At 44.4% G+C, this 20,094-nt stretch overlaps 2 protein-coding genes across 7 annotated transcripts; both read right to left on the bottom strand.

The window, feature by feature from the left end:
- Positions 1 to 302: 302 nt before the first annotated feature.
- Positions 303 to 12,240, bottom strand: LOC124043485 (homeobox protein PKNOX1-like). Of its 6 annotated transcripts, none has more exons than XM_046362160.1 (11): positions 12,105 to 12,240; positions 10,406 to 10,517; positions 8,728 to 8,858; positions 8,342 to 8,513; positions 4,023 to 4,211; positions 2,464 to 2,569; positions 2,197 to 2,294; positions 1,982 to 2,110; positions 1,780 to 1,856; positions 1,440 to 1,600; positions 303 to 1,183 (listed from the first exon to the last, which is right to left on the bottom strand). In XM_046362160.1, exons 2-11 carry the CDS (start codon positions 10,457 to 10,459, stop codon positions 1,011 to 1,013), a joined length of 1,290 nt encoding a protein of 429 aa, XP_046218116.1. In that variant the 5' UTR covers positions 10,460 to 10,517; positions 12,105 to 12,240; the 3' UTR covers positions 303 to 1,010. The 6 variants fall into 6 exon arrangements, with proteins under 6 accessions (XP_046218116.1, XP_046218131.1, XP_046218091.1 ...); XM_046362175.1 differs by lacking the exon at positions 12,105 to 12,240 and adding an exon at positions 10,940 to 12,082 and having other exon boundaries at positions 4,161 to 4,211; XM_046362135.1 differs by lacking the exon at positions 12,105 to 12,240 and adding an exon at positions 10,940 to 12,081.
- A 439-nt stretch (positions 12,241 to 12,679) lies between these two features.
- On the bottom strand, positions 12,680 to 19,301 carry LOC124043482 (NADH dehydrogenase [ubiquinone] flavoprotein 3, mitochondrial-like). Its single transcript, XM_046362120.1, has 3 exons — positions 19,244 to 19,301; positions 18,699 to 18,801; positions 12,680 to 13,036 (listed from the first exon to the last, which is right to left on the bottom strand). The coding sequence occupies exons 1-3, from the start codon at positions 19,286 to 19,288 to the stop codon at positions 12,867 to 12,869; spliced, it is 318 nt and encodes a 105-aa protein (XP_046218076.1). The 5' UTR covers positions 19,289 to 19,301; the 3' UTR covers positions 12,680 to 12,866.
- Between the last annotated feature and the right edge of the window lie 793 nt (positions 19,302 to 20,094).

The raw sequence follows: 20,094 nt of genomic DNA, 5'->3' as shown, positions 1-20,094 counted from the left end.
TCACATCCAACTTAAAATGCAGCTTGTGCAAGTTAACAATTGGTTGTCTATAGCCATCAGTCTTGAGTGTTTTCATGGTCATCACAAACTCAGTTTAAATGTGTTAAGGTCCCGACATCAGCGTTAGCTATCCTGCTACAGAGCTTTCTAATGTTAAACCAAGTTTCATGGTAAACAGAAAATGGCTCTATAGGGCCAGTCTGTAAGCCTGAGAGTCAGTCATGATCAGAGTGGGTAAAAGTCACAGGCATGCAAAGTGAACAAAACAAACGATTACTTGAAACTTGGCAGCCAAAAGCAGATTAAATGGAAAAATAATCATTCAACATTTATTAACGGAGAGGACAAATGTAATTTCTTTCAACACTTCATGATTTGTTTTGGCTGCGTCCGTTCTCTTTGTCTTTTGGAGCGTAGAATTATATTATACAAAAAAGGTGCACTCGCCTACAGACTACGTAGTGAAAAACAGTTTCTGAAATGAAACTTCTCACACACAGCGCACTCCGTTCAATAAATGGACATCAGGAGTGCTCCCGTATATCTTGTTTTGTGCTGTGTAAACTGATTTAGTGTGTGTGCACGTGCAATGCAATATCAGTCTATCCACAGTACATACATGATCTGAGCCGCCATTATAGTTTTTTTTTGCATAACATTGATCTGATTTTGTGCTAGTGTGTGTGTGCACACTTCATTAGCAGCCTACATCATTCAATATCAGTCTGCATACATGTGTTTGTTGTGGAAGGCCTGAATTACCATATTTTCAACGCAGCATACGTTTGTTTTTGAGTGTGTGTGAGTCACAGGAAGTTGGTGGCAACTTAATTGGGGTGAACGGGCTTCTGGTAATGACTGGAGCGGAATCAGTGGAATTGTATCAAATAAATTAGCCTAGTTTGCAGGTGTTTGATACCATTCCATTTTCTCCATTCCAGCCATTTATTGAGCAGTCCTCCCCTCAGCAGCCTCCTGTGGTGATTGTATACAGTACGCCTGTGTGTGTCCTACTGCAGGGAGTCACTGTTGTCCAGGCCCAGCCCAGTCATCTCATCATCGTCCCTGCTGTCTCCTGATTCGTCTTCACTGTGCCCGCCGATTATCACTTGCTGCACGGCCAGCGTGGCGCCGTCTGAAGTCAGGCTCTGGAGACCCTCCACACTCATTGTCACCAAGGTGCCTGGGGAACAGGCAACCAGGAGAGGACACATCAGCGACATTACATTTAGTCTCTTATTGAGAAAGAAGTTGCTTTACCAGGAGAGCCTTGACTTAGCCACAAGGCGAATTCATTCACAAGGCAATCATTCCCAATACAGTAAGCTCTCCTGTGCCTAGTTGCTTTAAAAACAAGTATAGCCAACAGCTCTAGCAACTCGCAATACACAGCAGTGCTGATCCAATGAGCAGTGTAGCAAGCCAGTAGCCATATGTACCGTCTGCCATCTGGACCTGTTGTTGGGTCATCCCCGTGGCGATGGAGTCAGGCCAGAAACGCTGTAGCGGCCGGTTCGGAAGCGGTTTCTTGGTTTTGGCCGTCTCCGAAGAGCTGGCGTCAAGCATGGGCTGCAGGATCCGCCTCCGCGCATTGATGAACCTGGAACGGAAGGAGAGATTGGACCCATCATGAGAAGGGGATCGAGTGTTGACCAATCACTTAAGGGAATTGAAGAGTTTGAAACATTACTTGAGGTTCCCTCTAAGAGAAGTCATTCTGTCATTTCATGCACGTTGGTGGTTATTCATTGTAGTATGGCATGGGTTCATGTAACTCACCAGTTGTTGACCTGGAGGAGGCTCAGGTTAGTTTGGGTAGCGATCTGTTTCTTCTCATCCTCTGTGGGGTATGGGTGCTATGGAAACAAAACAATTAAATATAACAGTAATTACGTAGGTCAAGATTAAAACACTACTAGCCAACCAAATCCCAGAATCATTCCAGGTTGTAACCCATAGAGTTGGCCTGTGTTCTACTCACCCCGATGTGCTGGAAGAGCCAGGAGCGCATGACGTTGGTCGCTTGTTTGGGAAGGACGCCACGCTTGTTCTTGGACGAGCTGTCGTTGTGGCCGAAGAAGCTCAGGTCCTGGTTTAGCTGCAGCTGAAGCTGCAAGAGAGGCATTTACATTAGCACACTCTTCAGCAGGCAGTAAATGTCAACGTTTTATGTTTTAGTCCAGACAGATGTTTTACCTGTGTGTTCTGAATGTGTATAGTCTGGGGAGAGGGCGTCTGTGACACCAACTGACCCTGTGAGTTGACTACTGTGACAGGCTGGTACACTGCGCCACCTGGAGGACACGCACATGTAAGGGCTGCAAACAGACCACTTTAAACTGCAGGTACAGAGAAAGACTGAAACCAGCTGGTACAATAACAGTCCTATTGAGCTGATGGCGGTGAGCAGTGGTGGTTGGTGTCTGAGGGTACCGGTGTTTGTTGTATGCCAGGGTGACATACCTGCCATAACCTGTATGGGGTTGACTGTTACGTTGCCTTGCCGCAGGGCTGACGCTGCCACCACAATCCCCTGGGGACTGAGGGTTCCTTTGAAAGAGCTGGAGGTCTGCACAACACACACAGAGAACACACACAGGTGAGTTAAACACTATTCCGCCATGGGGCGGTAGGGTAGCCCTTGGTAAGAGCGTTGGACTAGTAACAAAGGTTGCAGTTTCAAATCCCCCCCCAGCTGACAAGGTACAAATCTGTCGTTCTGACCCTGAACAGGCAGTTAACCCACTGTTCCGTCATTGAAAATAAGAATTTGTTCTTAACTGACTTGCCTAGTTAAATGAAGGCTCAGTTCACCTTTATTCTTTTACCTTATCGGGTGTATATGCTACATAGGGTGTGTCTGTGGTGGGTGTATAGCACAAGTGTACGGTGGTATGTACAGTGGGGCAAAAAAGTATTTAGTCAGCCACCAATTGTGCAAGTAATCTCCCTCGATCTGGGGCTCCATGTAAGATCTCACCCCGTGGGGTCAAAATGATCACAAGAACGGTGAACAAAAAACCCAGAACCACACAGGGGGGACCTAGTGAATGACCTGCAGAGAGCTGGGACCAAAGTAACAAAGCCTACCATCAGTAACGCACTATGCCGTCAGGGACTCAAATCCTGCAGTGCCAGACGTGTCCCCCTGCTTAAGCCAGTACATGTCCAGACCTGTCTGAAGTTTGCTAGAGAGCATTTGGGATATCCAGAAGAAGATTGGGAGAATGTCATATGGTCAGACGAAATCAAAATATAACTTTTTGGTAAAAACTCAACATGTCGTGTTTGGAGGACAAAGAATGCTGAGTTGCATCCAAAGAACACCATACCTACTGTGAAGCATGGGGGTGGAAACATCATGCTTTGGGACTGTTTTTCTGCAAAGGGACCAGGACGACTGATCCGTGTAAAGGAAAGAATGAATGGGGCCATGTATCGTGAGATTTTGAGTGAAAACCTCCTTCCATCAGCAAGGGCATTGAAGATGAAATGTGGCTAGGTCTTTCAGCATGACAATGATCCTAAACACACCGCCCAGGCAACGAAGGAGTAAGAAGCATTAAGGTCCTGGAGTGGCCTAGCCAGTCTCCAGATCTCAACCCCATAGAAAATCTTTGGAGGGAGTTGAAAATCTGTGTTGCCCAGCAACCGCTCCAAAACATCACTGCTCTAGAGGAGATCTGCATGGAGGAATGGGCCAAAATACCTGCAACAGTGTGTGAAAACGTTGTAAAGACTGATAGAAAACGTTTGACCTCTGTCATTGCCAACCAAGGGTATATAACGAAGCATTGAGAAACTTTTGTTATTGACAAAATACTTATTTTACACCATAATTTGCAAATAAATTCATTAAATCCTACAATGTGCTTTTCTGGATTTATTTTCCCTAATTTTGTCTGTCATAGTTGAAGTGTACCTATGATGAAAATTACAGGCCTCATCTTTTTAAGTGGGAGAACTTGCACAATTGGTGGCTGACTAAATACTTTTTTGCCCCACTGTGTGTCTGTGTGTACCTGGGTCTTGGTGGGAGAGTAGCCCTGTCCAGGTGAGTAGGGGCTGCCAAGCTCTCCACTCAGCATGGTCTCGCTGTTCATCTTGGTCTTGAGGCAGGCGATGTAGCGGCTGCAGAAGTCTTTACAAAGGTCACTCACCTTCTCCAGCTCTAGCAGGTGGATCCGCAGCACCTGGATGGCCTTCACCATCTGGAGTCAAAGGTGAGGGAGGAGGAGTTAGCAGAAGCAAGGACATTTGCACTAGAAATGGCATGTATGTTGTCTGTAGTGTTACGTAGTACATTATTCCACTAGAAGCTACTTTGGTATAAGGCCTTTGTCATGCTGTGTGTGTGTGTGTAATGTGTACCCAACTTGCTTTATTAACCCTTTGACATGAAACAGTAGCTCACTTTGATGAGCTCAATATGGAAGTGGTCCGATGAAGCGGATGCTAAGATACAGGACTGTTTAGTTAGCACAGACTGGAATATGTTCCGGGTTCCATCTGATAACATTGAAGATTCTCCATATTGGTCCCCGGCTTCATTAATATGTGCAACAACGACGTCGACCCCAGTGACCAACCAGAAGCCATATTCCAACCATATTCCATATCCCAACTAGAAGCCATGGATTACAGGCAACATCCGCACTGAGCTAAAGGCTATAGCTTCCGCCTTCAAGGAGTGGGACACTAATCCGGACACCATAAAATGGGATTGCGTTTTATAAATGGTATCATCCCTCCCACAAACACCACTGGCTCCCAGTTCAATATATGATCATCTTCAAATTGCTTAGGCTCACCTACAGAGCACTAAATGGACTGGTGACCACATACCTTTACTGACCTCCTGCACCCCTACACTCCCACCTGTTCACTGCGCTCCTCTGACACTGGCCTCCTCACCATCCCTCGCTAGTCTAGTTCACTTACATGGGTAGTCTGTCATCATATTTAGTGTTCTCCATGCGCAGTCTCATGTTTACTGTACTTTTATACACAATGTATTTGGAAAGTGTTCAGACCCCTTGACTTTTTCCACATTTTGTTACATTTTTCACATCAATCTACACAATATATCCCCCCAATGACGAAGCAAAAACAGGTTTAGACATTTTAGGAAATGTATATAAAAAAATAAACTGAAATATGACATTTACGTAAGTATTCAGACCCTTTAAGTACTTTTGTTGAAGCACCTTTGGCAGCGATTACAGCCTCAAGTCTTTTTGGGTATGACGCTACAAGCGTGGCACACCTGTATTTGGAGTTCCTCTCAAGCGCTGTCAGGTTGGATAGAGGGTGTCGCTGCACAGCTATTTTCAGGTCTCTACAGAGATGTTCCATCAGGTTCAAGTCCAGGCTCTGGCTGGGTCACTCAAGGACATGCAGAGACTTGTCCCGATGCCACCTCTACGTTGTCTTGGCAGTGTGCTTAGGGTGATTGTCATGTTGGAAGGTGAACCTTTGCCCCAGTGTGAGGTCCTGAGTGCTCTTGAGCAGGTTTTCATCTATCTCTGTATTTTGCTCTGTTCATCTTTCCTTTGATCTTGACTGGTCTCTCAGTCCCTGCTGCTGAAAAACATCCCCTCAGCATGATGCTGTCACCACTGTAGGAATGGTGCCAGGTTTCCTCCAGATGTGACACTTGCCATTTAGGCCAAATAATTCAATCTTTGTTTCATCAGACCAATCTTGTTTCTCATGGACAGAGTCCTTTTGGTGCCTCTTGGCAAACTCCCAGCGGCCTGCCATGTGATTTTTACTGAGAAGTGGCTTCCATCTGGCCACTCTACCATAAAGGCCTGATTGGTGAAGTGCTGCAGAGATGGTTGTCCTTCTGGAAGGTTCTACCATCTCCACCGATGAGTACTAGAGCTCTGTCAGAGTGACCATCTGGTTCTTGGTCACCTCTCTGACCAAGACCCTTCTCCAATTGGTCAGTTTGGCCAGACGGCCAGTTCTAGGAAGGGTCTTGGTGGTTCCAAACTTCTTCCATTTAAGAATGATGGAGGTCACTGTGTACTTGGGGACCTTCAATGCTACAGAAATGTTTTGGTATCCTTCCCCAGACCTGTGCCATTGACACAATCCTGTGCCATTGACACAATTCCTTCAAACTCATGGCTCGGTTTTAGCTCTGACTTGCACTGTCAACTGTGGGACCTTTTTATATAGCCAGGTGTGTGCCTATCCAAATCATGTCCAATCAATTGAATTTACCACAGGTGGACTCCAAGTTGTATAAACACCTCAAAGATGATAAATGGAAAGTGGATGTCGCTGAGCTCAATTTCGAGTCTCCTAGCAACAGGTCTGAATAGTTACCTTATTTAGGTATCTGTATTTTTAATACATTTGCAAAAAAAAAGTTTGCTTTGTCATTATGGGGTATTGTGATTGACAATGGTTTTTGTTTAATACATTTTAGAATAAGGCGGTAACATTACAAAATGTGGAAAAAGTCAGTCTGAATACACTGTACTTTAATTAATGGGATTTTATTGCTTTTTATCCTACTGATTTTCTTGTATGTAAAGGGACTTTGCGTGTTGTGAAAAGTGTTTAAAATAAAATGTATTATTACAAGAAATCTCACTAAGACCTCTGACGAGCCATCAAACAATCAAAACGTCAATACAGGACTAAGATCGAATGCTACTACCCCGCTCTGACATTCGTCGGATGTTGCAGAACTTGCTTACAAAGGGAAACCCAACTGCGAGCTGCCCAGTGACGCAAGCCTACTAGACAAGCTAAATTCCTTCTATGCTCGCTTCGGGGCAAGCAACACTGAACCATGCAGAAAGCACTAGCTGTTCCGGACAAGTGTGATCTCAATCTCTGTAGCCAATGTGAGTAAGACCTTTTTTTTTTAACGGGTCAACATTCACAAGGCTGGTCGGGCCCAGACAGATTACTAGGTTGCGTACTCAGAGCGTGGCTGACCCCGTCTGTAATACCTACATGTTTCAAGCAGACCACCTTAGTCCCCTGTGCCCAAGAACGCCAACGGTAACCTGCCTAAATGACAACCACACCGTAGCACTCACATTTTGTAGCCATGAAATGCTTTGAAAGGTTGGTCATGGCTCACATCAACACAGTCAGTCATCCAAGACACCCTGGACCCACTCCAACAGATCAACAGATCCATTTGCATACCACTCCAACAGATCCACAGATAATGTAATCTCTATTACACTCAACACTGCCCACTCCCACCGAGACAAGAAGAACACATATGTGAGAATGCTGTTAATTGACCACAGCTCAGCATTCAACACCATAGTGCCCGCCAAGCTCATCACTAAGCTCTGTACCCTAGGACTGAACACCTCCCTCACAGTCTAGTAATTTTACTCCCTCTACGTTAGGTTAATGTGCTGTCACTACCATCATGGGACATTTGATTTAGTCTGTTTCAACATTCAACCCACATAATGCATAGTACATTAAAAAAATTGAAACACAAAAACCATGATTCTCTTTTAATAATTGAACAGAAACCGAACAGACCTCAAACACTAATCGCTGAGCACTAGTGCTTAGTTCCCTCCTGTACTCACTGTTCACCCAGGACAACAACCTATCCCTCAATAGCAAAACAAAAGTAGATCATTGTAGACTACAGGAAATGGAGGGCCAAGCCCGCCCACATCCACTTCGGCAGGGCTGTAGTGAAGTGGGTCAAGAGCTTTCAAGTTCGTCTGTGTCCACATCACTAAGGAATTATCACAGTAAAAACAAAGACTGATAACTCGGGAGACTGAAGATTTGGCATGGGCCCTCAGATCCTCAAAGTTCTACAGCTGCACTATTGAGAGCATACTGACTGGCTGCATCACCGCTTGGTATGGAACTGCTTGGCATCCGACTGCAAGGCGTTAGAGGGTAGTGCGAACGGCCCAGTACATCACTGGGACCAATCTCTCTGCCATCCAAAACCTTTATACCAGGCGGTGTCAGAGGAAGGCCCTAAAAATGGTTAGACTCCAGCCACCCAAGTCAGTGTTCTCTCCGCTGCCGTAGGGCAAGCGGTACCAATGTACAAAGTTTGGAACCGACAGGACCCTGAACAGCTTCTGCCCCAAGACATAAGACTGATAGTTTGTTTAATGGTTAACCATCTCTTTTCTCTCTACCTTGTTGGGAAGGGCCTGAAAGTAAGCATTTTACTGTTTGTCTACAGCTGCCGTTTACGAAGCATGTGACAAATAAAATGTGATTTGACATTCAATGTGTCAATTGCAGATATTTTGTGAATTGTGTCACTAGAGGTCACAGTGATGCAAAATCATTCAGAGTATTGACAGCAGACGAGGAAGCTGACCAGATTGTCGAGGTCAGGATCCTCGCTGAAGAATGCTTTGCCCTCTTTCTCCTGGCTGCAGACAAAGTTTTCGATATCCACGTCAAAGCTGGCTGATGTGATGCAGTCTGAGCCCTGTGTCGACTGCTCACATTTCTCAAAGAGCAGGGCCAGGAGAGGAAACAAGGGATGCCTGCCACACACACACACACAGAAAAACATTACCAAATTGCTACTATCTACAGTTGTCACATGTTGCCATTTCTACCCCATACTTTTATTTAGGTAGGGCACATAAGCCCGATCATCGTAGACTGCCATCGTCACTAACATTATCCTGATTAAAAGTAGTTGAGCTGGTCGCTTGACTAAAGTTTTGGCAGGGGGCCAACAGTTAGGAGGTGTACCGGTATATGGAGGCCTTATCTACATCAAAGGGTGTCTGGGGTTCAGTGGGGGCAGGACTGGAGGCTGCAGCCAACCTCTCCTCACTGAACTTCTGATCATGATCAGCATCACTCTCCTTCTGCTCCACACCCTGCATGAGGAGAGATGACAGCAGAGTAAGGAGCAATAGTGGTGGACAGGTAAAGCTCAGAACCCTTCCTCAACAATAAGGCATGAGAAGATTGGAAATGCCAACAAGACCAATAGGTTTAGGTACTAAAAATTATAATAAAATGCCATTTATCAGACGCTTTTATCCAAAGCTACTTAGTCATGCGTGTATACATTTTACATATGGGTGTCCCAGAAATCAAACCAACTATCATGGCCTTGTAAGCACCATGCTCGACCAACTGAGCTACAGAGGACCACTGAGTACTTCAGGACAAAATGGAAAGGATATAGCCTATCTTAACAATTCTAAAATTGGTGGATGATGCAGAAGTGTCCTGGCCATGGCAGTATCTCTGGTCAGTGCCAGAATAGAAAGATGGGTGGTGGCATATCATATTTAACCGTTATTGATAGCCATGCCAAGCTTTAAATTGTGCTGCTTTATTCAGATTGTCAGTCACATTCATTGATTGGAAGCCAACTTGCTCCACCTCTTCTGCTTTTACACCATGACTTTGATAATAAAGATAATGGATAAAAAAGCAGACATTGAATATCCCTTTTGAGCATGGTGAAGTTATTAATTACATGAGGATGGATCAAAAAATGTGTAGTTACTCCACAAAACGAACCTAAATGAGAGTGAAAGGAAGCATGTACAAATATAAAAATATTCCAAAACATGCATCCTGTTAGCTATTAGGTACTAAAGTAATACTGCAAAACATTTGGCAAAGAAATGAACTTTTTGTCTGGAATACAAAGCATTATGTTTGGGGCAAATCCATCAATGATGGTCTGCTTTCCAACAGACACTGGGAGACAAATCCACCTTTCAACAGGACAATAACCTAAAACGCAAGGCCAAATATAACCTGGAGTTGCTTACCAAGACGACATTGAATGTTCCCGAGTGGTTTATTTACAGTTTTGACTTAAATGGCTGTCCAGCTATGATCAACTTCCAGCTTGACAGAGCTTAAAGAATTTTCAAAAATAATCAAATGGGCAAATATTGTACAATCCTGGTTTGTAAAAGCTCTTAAGAGACTTACCGAGAAACACTCACAGCTGTAATGTCTGCCGAAGGTGATTCTAACATGTATTGACGGGGTTGAATACTAATCAAAATGTTTGATTTTCCATTAATTAAAAATAATGAATTTTTCTTCCACGTTGACCTTGTATTTGGTGTAGATCATTGACAAAAAGAATTTTAAATCCCACTTTGTAACACAATGTGGATAGAGTCAAGGGGTGTGAATACTTTCTGAAGGCACTGTATATCCATCTCCTTGCCCATACATTTTGCAATACTAGTCATTCTAAATCCATTAATGACTCCATTAATGATACTTTGCCATTAACTGACCGATTTAAAAATGTCAATTATCATCTCAACTTCAAATCTTCCCTTCACCCACCCTTGTGGTTTAAGTAGGCCTCAAATCGGAGCCTCAGACTAAATTTGTCCTTCTGACCCACAAATCGGAGCCTCAGACTAAATTTGTCCTTCTGACCCACCTGCTGCTCTCTCTTTGTGTACTTGTCCATGGAAACTGATTGGGCAGCCATCATATTTACTGCAGACGCCACAAACACTGAAGCATTATAAGGATGTGGAGAGTTGGCGGACCTAGAAAGAGACATAAACCCACACATTTTTGAGAAGTAAAGACTATTACTGTATCAATGATGATGAATTATGATTATACTAATGCAGGGCAAATACGAAAAACTGACTTCTAATTACAATGGTAGTACTGATATTGTATTGTGAATAGAGTAGGGTTGTGGTGGGAGAAAGTTGTTGCGCTTCAGTGAAAATCTATTTGAATGGTTCATGTAAATAGTTTTTCCTTCTGACAGAACAAATGCTATAAACATTTGATCGTTGTGATAGTCTAAATACCATAACATTCCACTTTTATACTTGGCTAAATGTCCATATTTCTATGAATGGAGCATTGCAAAGCTTGATTGCTCTGACAGAGGTGGTCTTCTACTTTACTTCAATACCATAAAAACTATATAATCCAGCTGCCTATTTGACTGTACCGTCTGTGTTCAAAGAGAATGGGACAACATGCATTCATCTCATGTCTCCATCCAGATGAAAGGCCTTTGATGATTAGGGGAACACAATGTATCAAGTTTATTCACTTCCATTCGAATGTTTTGTTCACGTTTAACTTGTGTTCAGCAACATACCATACAATGTAGCGAATTGACAAGAAAGCGATGAAGGTCAAACATATCCGTCTATCATAATTAATGTTTACACACCCACCATGTTGAACTGACTTGCTTTTCTCATTACCGTGCTGGCGGCAACAAAGCTAGTTTGTAGGTGGTTAGTTAGCAAGTAAGGATCAGCTGTAAGCCATGTGTAGGAAGACGGTCGAGTGAGAATTCAGTCGAGAAAATTCAATTTTTGAGAACGTTAGCTACATAGAAAATGTTTACCTCTTCATATCCAGATTGTACGGTCGCTGGATGAAATAGCACGCTGTAGCTATAGTAGGTCATTTACGAAAACAGCGAACGCAGCTAGGTCAGTAACGTTAGCTAATACATTTCCGTTTTATTTGACAATATTTTCGAAAACAACCTCAAACTTATGTCAACTATAATATGCATCACCCCCTCTACGACCGAGACACCCACTGAAGCATCCTTGTTTTAAACGTAGGTTGACCACATTTACTCAAACGTAGCTAGCAGAAGTGCCATATTTATCAGCGGCGTTTGCTACGGATTCGCTAGCTAGCCGCGCGGGATAACAAACTGTCAGCTTAATGAAGTGCATATACACGCCTAGTTCATCCAATGTGTATGTACATTGTATTCCAGTATTATTACTGTTAATGTGTAAATATGTCTCTTTAATTTGAGATGGTTCTAAAATCCTGCCCACAACAGTCAAGCAAGCAAGGAATAGATGCCCTTCCCTTCCCCATTCGCACTTCTACTGATGGGGATAACGCTGGGGCCTCTCATCTAGCTCTCGCCCTTTATTTTCCAGAATCCTTCTCCGCCCAAAACGCGGACATATTTTTTCCTCTTGTAGATTTGCATCTTCCTTGGCCCCGGCCATCTATTCCCTGCCAAATAAACTCCACTGGCCTGGCTGTGTCCCTAGCTTTAGCCCTAGGCATTTTTTCTTTGCGTCCCAGATTGATTGATAGGGAACAGAAAAACACGATTTTGAGTGACAGCTTACCTGAGTGCCAATCTTCGTCACACTGACAAGCGGCTGCAGCAATGGGGACTCGCAGTTGTCGCGCTGCGTCATCGCGTCTGGTCACGCAGGGTCATTTACTCATGAATATTTATAAAGTGGGAGTCGTCGTCTGGTGTGCCTTTTTCCTCTCCCATAGAATCTAGGCACGCGGCTGGTAGCATACAAGGCTAAATCTAAACCACTGCTGCTCTCTAGTTTTGTTCAATCCAAAAGTAAAAGCCCGTATACCAATTACATTAATGTAATTAACTTGTAATTAACTTGTAATTTACCAATACCCATCCTCCCACATCAGTGGGTATTATTACACAGAAGATCCATTCTTCTATGATGTGTATTGATTTTAATGCTGTGATTAGGTCATGTGTACTGTACTTTCAGGCCCAGAGTCATTCGGGAGTAATTCAAATAGACCGTAGAGTAAAAGCATTTGCATGCACAGCACTATTCAAATGACCCCTAAAGTTAATTCCAGAAAATAAGAAATGTTAGATATTTTCTAACTTTATACAAGAGAAAAACCTCAAACATTACACAAATGTCAAAGCCTCATATCCCTTTCGTGTAGTTTAATATCATACATTTCCTATAACAATTGCAAGCACGTCTTAGGGATCGTAAAGTAGAGGGGGAAATAATTCTTAAGACACCCGGGCCAGGTATGTTGGGCAGTGGGATCAGAGACATGGTGTCTGGGGATATGGGGTCATGTGGCCTGGTGTCCAGGCAGGCTGGGCCATCTCAGTGTCTGGGGGAGGGTCTGCCGGAGGAGGGCTGGGGCAGACGGTACTTGGCCATCTCCAGGTCCAGGTCTGCGAAGGTGTAATGGTTGTAGTTGTGGTGCTGGAGGTTCTTGTAAGTACTGTTGTCGAAAGACTCGGGGGCTGGCGCTGGAGGTGCCGCTGCCGCCTCTTAAGGGGTTAGAACACAAAAACGGGTATAAGAGAAAGCACAGTAATATAGGTAACCTGGCTGACCAAGGAACTGGAGTTTATTAAAATAAAACCATAACTCAAAAAGATAGAAATAAGCAGTTTGCTGAATTAGTGAGTCCCTTTTGGTTTTAGAGTCTTATTCAGAACCCTATCAACCATCAAAACCTAGCAGAAAAACAGCACAGTGCTCAGTGCTGCCTCCAACACATTGTGTAAATCAAATTGAAGGCTGACCGGTGTACTGCAGGCTACCATTACAATCCAAATTCCTGAACTTGCTCTGTGTGGGATTTTAAAATAAATCAGATCAAGAAGCAATTATTGGCACCAGGATTGTCTTCGAAATGTTGTTTTATTTACACTAAGACTGACATTTTTTTGCAAACAATGCCAGTCAGCCTTGAACATTCATGGCTTCAAATGAGAGGGGGCAGTTGTTCTCCCCTAGCTGGGCCAAAGTTTGTATTTAAACTATTTCGAAGATACTGTTGGATTTTCCAAACTCGCCGCACTCTTGCCAAAGAGATAGGCTCACACTGCTCATGATAGCATATGCACAGATCAAATATAAGGCATGAACTCTGATTAAGGTGTTTACATGTGCCAATAATTAAAATAAATTCCTACAAAATAAGGGTAGTGTTCACATGACTAATGCCAAACTATTGCCATAATCAGTTTAATATCTAATTATTAGTGTGCATGTAAATATACTAGACAAAAGAGTGAGGGGGAGGAAACAGAGCAGGATTAGTTTACTGCCATTTTTTTGTTTTGTGAGTAAATATCCAATGTGAGCCTGTAAAATAACATGTATCGCAGCATCTTTCAAAAATATACAGTAACAATGATGGTGTGGGGTTAAAGTGTGCAGAAGACAAGGAACATCTCAATCTGCACAATGCAGGCAAGGCAATATAAAATAGAATACATTGCTATGTAATTAACATTCTATATGCAAATATAGATCCTAAGTCCGAACTGGGAACCATCAGTACAAGTCGCAATTGTAAATGAGAACTTGTTCTCAACTTGCCTACCTGGTTAAATAAAGGTGAAATAAATAAAATAAATAAAAGTACAGAGGTAAATGCAAGTAGAGCCGAGCATTTAACGCAAACATGAGTCATGCACTTGGCTAAAGTAGCGAAAATTATCGTGTGAAATGAGGAGTCTACTTTCACTTTAAGAATTTTGCATTACACACAGCAAGAATACTAGCTAGAGCAAATTCAATGGCATAATAAAATGACGGAGAAAAAAAACAAAGCAAAAGCACTTGTTAGGCACTTTAGAGTATTTTACATTTAACAGTACGTGTTATGATATGAAAAACAACATTTAGAAGAAATATAGCCATCTGTGGTTGGAAAGGTCCACAGAGGAGAGAAATAAAAGGGTTTTATGGAGGTGCGGTATATGCCCTCAGAAGCCTCAATCGGTACTGCATCAACCAGGGCCTCTGCAATCAGCTCCTCTCCTGCTTCAGTCACAACAAGGGCGGTGTCTACCAGCTCCTCCTCCGCAGCTTCATCTACCAGCTCCTCTGCGGCAGCTTCAACTGGGGCAGCTTCAGCAACAGCCTTGGCTGATGCAGCTTCAATAGGAGTTCAGCGTCAACTTTTACAGGGGCAGCTTCAGATACTTGTTCTAAATCAAATCAAATTTTATTTGTCACATACACATGGTTAGCAGATGTTAAATGCGAGTGTAGCGAAATGCTTGTGCTTCTAGTTCCGACAATGCAGTGATAACCAACAAGTAATCTAACTAACAATTCCAAAACTACTGTCTTATACACAGTGTAAGGGGATAAGGAACATGTACATAAGGATATATGAATGAGTGATGGTACAGAGCAGCATACAGTAGATGGTATCGAGTACAGTATATACATATGAGATGAGTGTGTAAACAAAGTGGCATAGTTAAAGTGGCTAGTGATACATGTGTTACATAAGGATGCAGTCGATGATGTAGAGTACAGTATATACATATGCATATGAGATGAATAATGTAGGGTAAGTAACATTATATAAGGTAGCATTGTTTAAAGTGGCTAGTGATATATTTACATCATTTCCCATCAATTCCCATTATTAAAATGGCTGGAGTTGGGTCAGTGTCAATGACAGTGTGTTGGCAGCAGCCACTCAATGTTAGTGGTGGCTGTTTAACAGTCTGATGGCCTTGAGATAGAAGCTGTTTTTCAGTCTCTCGGTCCCAGCTTTGATGCACCTGTACTGACCTTGCCTTCTGGATGATAGCGGGGTGAACAGGCAGTGGTTCGGGTGGTTGATGTCCTTGATGATCTTTATGGCCTTCCTGTAACAACGGGTGGTGTAGGTGTCCTGGAGGGCAGGTAGTTTGCCCCCGGTGATGCGTTGTGCAGTCCTCACTACCCTCTGGAGAGCCTTACGGTTGAGGGCGGAGCAGTTGCCGTACCAGGCGGTGATACAGCCCGCCAGGATGCTCTCGATTGTGCATCTGTAGAAGTTTGTGAGTGCTTTTGGTGACAAGCCGAATTTCTTCAGCCTCCTGAGGTTGAATAGGCGCTGCTGCGCCTTCTTCACGACGCTGTCAGTGTGAGTGGACCAATTCAGTTTGTCTGTGATGTGTATGCCGAGGAACTTAAAACTAGCTACCTTCTCCACTACTGTTCCATCGATGTGGATAGGGGGGTGTTCCCTCTGCTGTTTCCTGAAGTCCACAATCATCTCCTTAGTTTTGTTGACGTTGAGTGTGAGGTCATTTTCCTGACACCACACTCCGAGGGCCCTCACCTCCTCCCTGTAGGCCGTCTCGTCGTTGTTGGTAATCAAGCCTACCACTGTTGTGTCGTCCGCAAACTTGATGATTGAGTTGGAGGCGTGCGTGGCCACGCAGTCGTGGGTGAACAGGGAGTACAGGAGAGGGCTCAGAACGCACCCTTGTGGGGCCCCCGTGTTGAGGATCAGCGGGGAGGAGATGTTGTTGCCTACCCTCACCACCTGGGGGCGGCCCGTCAGGAAGTCCAGTACCCAGTTGCACAGAGCGGGGTCGAGACCCAGGGTCTCGAGCTTGATGACGAGCTTGGAGGGTACTATGGTGTTGAATGCCGAGCTGTAGTCGATGAACAGCATTCTCACATAGGTATTCCTCTTGTCCAGGTGGGTTAGGGCAGTGTGCAGTGTGGTTGAGATTGCATCGTCTGTGGACCTAGTTGGGCGGTAAGCAAATTGGAGTGGGTCTAGGGTGTCAGGTAGGGTGGAGGTGATATGGTCCTTGACTAGTCTCTCAAAGCACTTCATGATGACGGAAGTGAGTGCTACGGGGCGGTAGTCGTTTAGCTCAGTTACCTTAGCTTTCTTGGGAACAGGAACAATGGTGACCCTCTTGAAGCACGTGGGAACAGCAGACTGGTATAGGGATTGATTGAATATGTCCATAAACACACCGGCCAGCTGGTCTGCACATGCTCTGAGGGCGCGGCTGGGGATGCCGTCTGGGCCTGCAGCCTTGCGAGGGTTAACACGTTTAAATGTCTTACTCACCTCGGCTGCAGTGAAGGAGAGACCGCATGTTTCCGTTGCAGGCCGTGTCAGTGGCACTGTATTGTCCTCAAAGCGGGCAAAAAAGTTATTTAGTCTGCCTGGGAGCAAGACATCCTGGTCCGTGACTGGGCTGGATTTAATCTTGTAGTCCGTGATTGACTGTACACCCTGCCACATGCCTCTTGTGTCTGAGCCATTGAATTGAGATTCCACTTTGTCTAGGTACTGACGCTTAGCTTGTTTAATAGCCTTGCGGAGGGAATAGCTGCACTGTTTGTATTCAGTCATGTTGCCAGACACCTTGCCCTGATTAAAAGCAGTGGTTCGCACTTTCAGTTTCACGCGAATGCTGCCATCAATCCACGGTTTCTGGTTAGGGAATGTTTTTATCGTTGCTATGGGAACGACATCTTCGACGCACTTTCTAATGAACTCGCACACCGAATCAGCGTATTCGTCAATATTTCCATCTGACGCAATACGAAACATGTCCCAGTCCACATGTCCCAGTCTACTGCTCCTTGAGCCTCGTGGGCAGCTTCCATGACAGCTTCTGGAGTGGCTTCTACTGCAGCTGCGACTTCTGGAGTTGTCACTTCAACCTCTGGGGCAGCAGCGATCTTAGAGGCAGTCTCTACCAGCTCCTCAGAACTTGCGGCAGGGGCCGTTTCAGGGGCAACCTCCACAGCAGCTTCAGCTGGGGCTGCTTCCTGGACTGGAGCGGAGTAAACCAGCTCAGCACTTGCAACCACTAGTGTGGTCACGTGAACCTCTTCGGCTACAACTTCTGTTGCTTTTTCCTTATCTTCAGTAACGGCATCCAGATTCACTGCAGGTGTAGCCACTCGCACAGCTTCAGCAATGGCCGCAAATAAATCTACTAGGATTGCTGGTTTTACCTTTGATTTCACTTCAGACTTATCGTCCTCCACAGACTCAGACGACACAGCCGATGGGGCTCTAGGTTCAGTGGAGGCAGCAGCAGTCACTCTGGGTGGTTCTGCAGAGAATGGAATGTCTTCTGGCGCGGGAGATTCAGAACATACAGTAAAAACAATCTCAGCGACAGGGCGAGCAGCATCCACGATTCGGTGGCAACATCGATTACAGGTGAGGTGAAATCGATGGGAGCAGCAATGTTAACGACTGGAGCAGGTTTGGCGACAGCCTCCGCTTCAACTGGGGCCTCTCATGACTGCTTCAATGGCAATAGCATGGGCGACTGCTGTGGCCTCAGCGACTGGTGCAGCGGCTTCTACTACTGGTGTTTCTGGTGCTGCAGCGTCCTCTGCTAAAGGAGCTGCAGTCTCTGCAACACTCTTAGAAGCAGGAGCAGCCACCTCAACGACTGGAGAACTACATCGACAGCAGGACTAGCCATTTCTTCGGCCACAGCAGTTTTACAGGCGTAGCTTCGGCATGGCTTGTAGAAATGGGAGCTGGTTCTGCAGATGCGGAAGCTGCAACAACTATTGTTTCGGCAGTGACAGGGCTAGCCACTGTTTCGATTTCACCTAGAGCATGTGCTGGGAAAAGTCCTGAGGCTGAAAGCTTAACAGGAAGGCAAATGTGGTCTTGTAGGCTAGTAGTGCTACCCTCTCTTCTGAGGCCTCTAGGGCTGAGCAAATGGTACAGGTTACATAAAACTACCAATACCAAACAACATACAGAAAACTCACCTAACCCCAATGCTTCTGTAGAACTACAGAAATACAATTGGCTTTAGAAAATGGTCATGATTTATCTGTAAGATTCCAGGAATTTGGTCATTGGATTAAGTTTGTTGGCACATAGTTTGAATCATGGAGATAATCCAAGTGTGGGCTATACCAGAGAAAGAAATGTCATTCAGGTTTAGCTACTCAGGGGAAAATAAGAAGGACCTAGCAATGGCATATAACATAAACCAGTATTTCCCAACTCCAGTCCTTGAGTACCCAAATAGCACACATTTTACCCCAGACAAACACACCGGAGTCAACCTGTCAACTAAGTTAATCATTAAGCTGAATCAGGTGAGTTTGTATGGGGTTACAACAAAAAAGGTGTGCTGTTGGGGGTTATTGAGAGCAGGAGTTGGCATTGACATAAACCTGTGCTCTTACTTGCAGCCTTCGCCTTTTTAGCTTTCTTTGGCTCCTCCACCTTGGTGCACAATGCAGCCACAGAGGGGCACCTCGAAAGGACCCAGCTCTCTCGCTGGAGAGCCTGCACAGAAATAAATGCATTCCATTGTAAATGCAGCGTTCATTAGCCTTGGTGTAAGTCTATTTTTGCCCTCCTTATGGAATTGTCATGCTGACCATGTATGGCTTGACAAACATATCTGGGACCAGCCTAAGCACCCGTGCCCTGGCTCAGTTATTTAATGTGTTACCTAGCTATCATAATGAGCACGTATTTTTTTTATTATGCATTGTAAAATGTCATCACTACAATTTACGTCTAAATAAAAAGCCATAGGTGCAGCCAAGTCTCAAAACTTCAGATAACAAGCAGTCCAGCTCAGGTCAACAGGACCGGCGAAGTCGGTTGTTTAACAACATTTTTTGGGGCTACGTTGATTAGAAACCAATCATCTAACGAATACGTTATTTCTGATATTACAACTGAAGAACAACATATTTAGTCAATAACCACAACATTTTACCTTGAGAGACCCCAGTCGTCCTAGCCAAAGTAAGGAAGTCGCCATTTTGGTGCTCCCTCTATTATTTTCCGTGGGGAAACAAAAGACGTGTACATACACATCATTGGCCTCTTTTCTTTTTTTCCCGTGTTTAAAAAAAAATGGCGGTTGGCAACCGAAAAGTACATTACCGCCACCAACAAGACTGGATAGTGTAAATCCATTACACTATGTGAATCAAAACGGGGAAAAATACTAATAAAATGATCCTGCCAACTAACCCTTCACTTACCAAAACCCACCATTCCACTACCTTGCTTTCTTTGGCTCCTCCGCCTTGGGCGGGTGCAGGGTGCAGTTGCAGAGGGGCTCCTCAAAAGAGCTCTCTTGCTGGAGAGCCTGCACAGAAATAAATAACATTCCATTGTTTTGTATTGTAAATGCAGCCTTCGTTAGCCTGGGTGTCTATTTCTGATCCTTTTCTGATCTACGCCAGGCCAACATCCACATATTGTGGCGAATTGCCTCCTCTTAGAAACCTAATGCGCATCTCCGCTGCGTTTTCTAGATAATCCTCTGTGGAGTGGCATATACGGCGCAGTCTGAAAAACTGTCTTCTTAGAAGTCCTCTTTTTAATGACTCAGAATGGAAGCTGTCCCCCTGTAATAGAGTATATCTGTCCGTTTCTTTTCTATACAGAGTTGTTAACAGGGTTCAATTTAATTTCTCAATCCACATATCGAGGTAATGAACACGTTGAGTGTCACATTCAATAGTGAATTTGAGATTGAGGTCAATGTAATTGAGTAGTGCCATAAAATCTGACAGCTCTTGTTCAGTTCCTTACCATATGCAAAACAATGTCATCAAT

Source organism: Oncorhynchus gorbuscha, linkage group LG01 (assembly GCF_021184085.1).
Source record: "Oncorhynchus gorbuscha isolate QuinsamMale2020 ecotype Even-year linkage group LG01, OgorEven_v1.0, whole genome shotgun sequence".
Classification (NCBI taxonomy): Eukaryota; Metazoa; Chordata; class Actinopteri; order Salmoniformes; family Salmonidae; genus Oncorhynchus; species Oncorhynchus gorbuscha.
Note: the sequence above shows the minus strand (reverse complement) of the source record. Positions and strands in the feature narration are given on the sequence as shown.

Coding starts and splice junctions, on each gene's coding strand:
- LOC124043482 (XM_046362120.1), bottom strand. CDS start 19,288: ATGGCGACTTCCTTACTTTGGCTAGGACGACTGGGGTCTCTCAAG. Junction 18,802..19,243: donor GACGACTGGGGTCTCTCAAG/GTAAAATGTTGT, acceptor ATTTCTGTGCAG/GCTCTCCAGCGAGAGAGCTG. Junction 13,037..18,698: donor TAAAAAGGCGAAGGCTGCAA/GTAAGAGCACAG, acceptor TAACCCCTTAAG/AGGCGGCAGCGGCACCTCCA.
- LOC124043485 (XM_046362135.1), bottom strand. CDS start 10,977: ATGAATGCATGTTGTCCCATTCTCTTTGAACACAGACG. Junction 8,859..10,405: donor ACACAAAGAGAGAGCAGCAG/GTGGGTCAGAAG, acceptor CTCCTCATGCAG/GGTGTGGAGCAGAAGGAGAG. Junction 8,514..8,727: donor GATAAGGCCTCCATATACCG/GTACACCTCCTA, acceptor TGTGTGTGGCAG/GCATCCCTTGTTTCCTCTCC.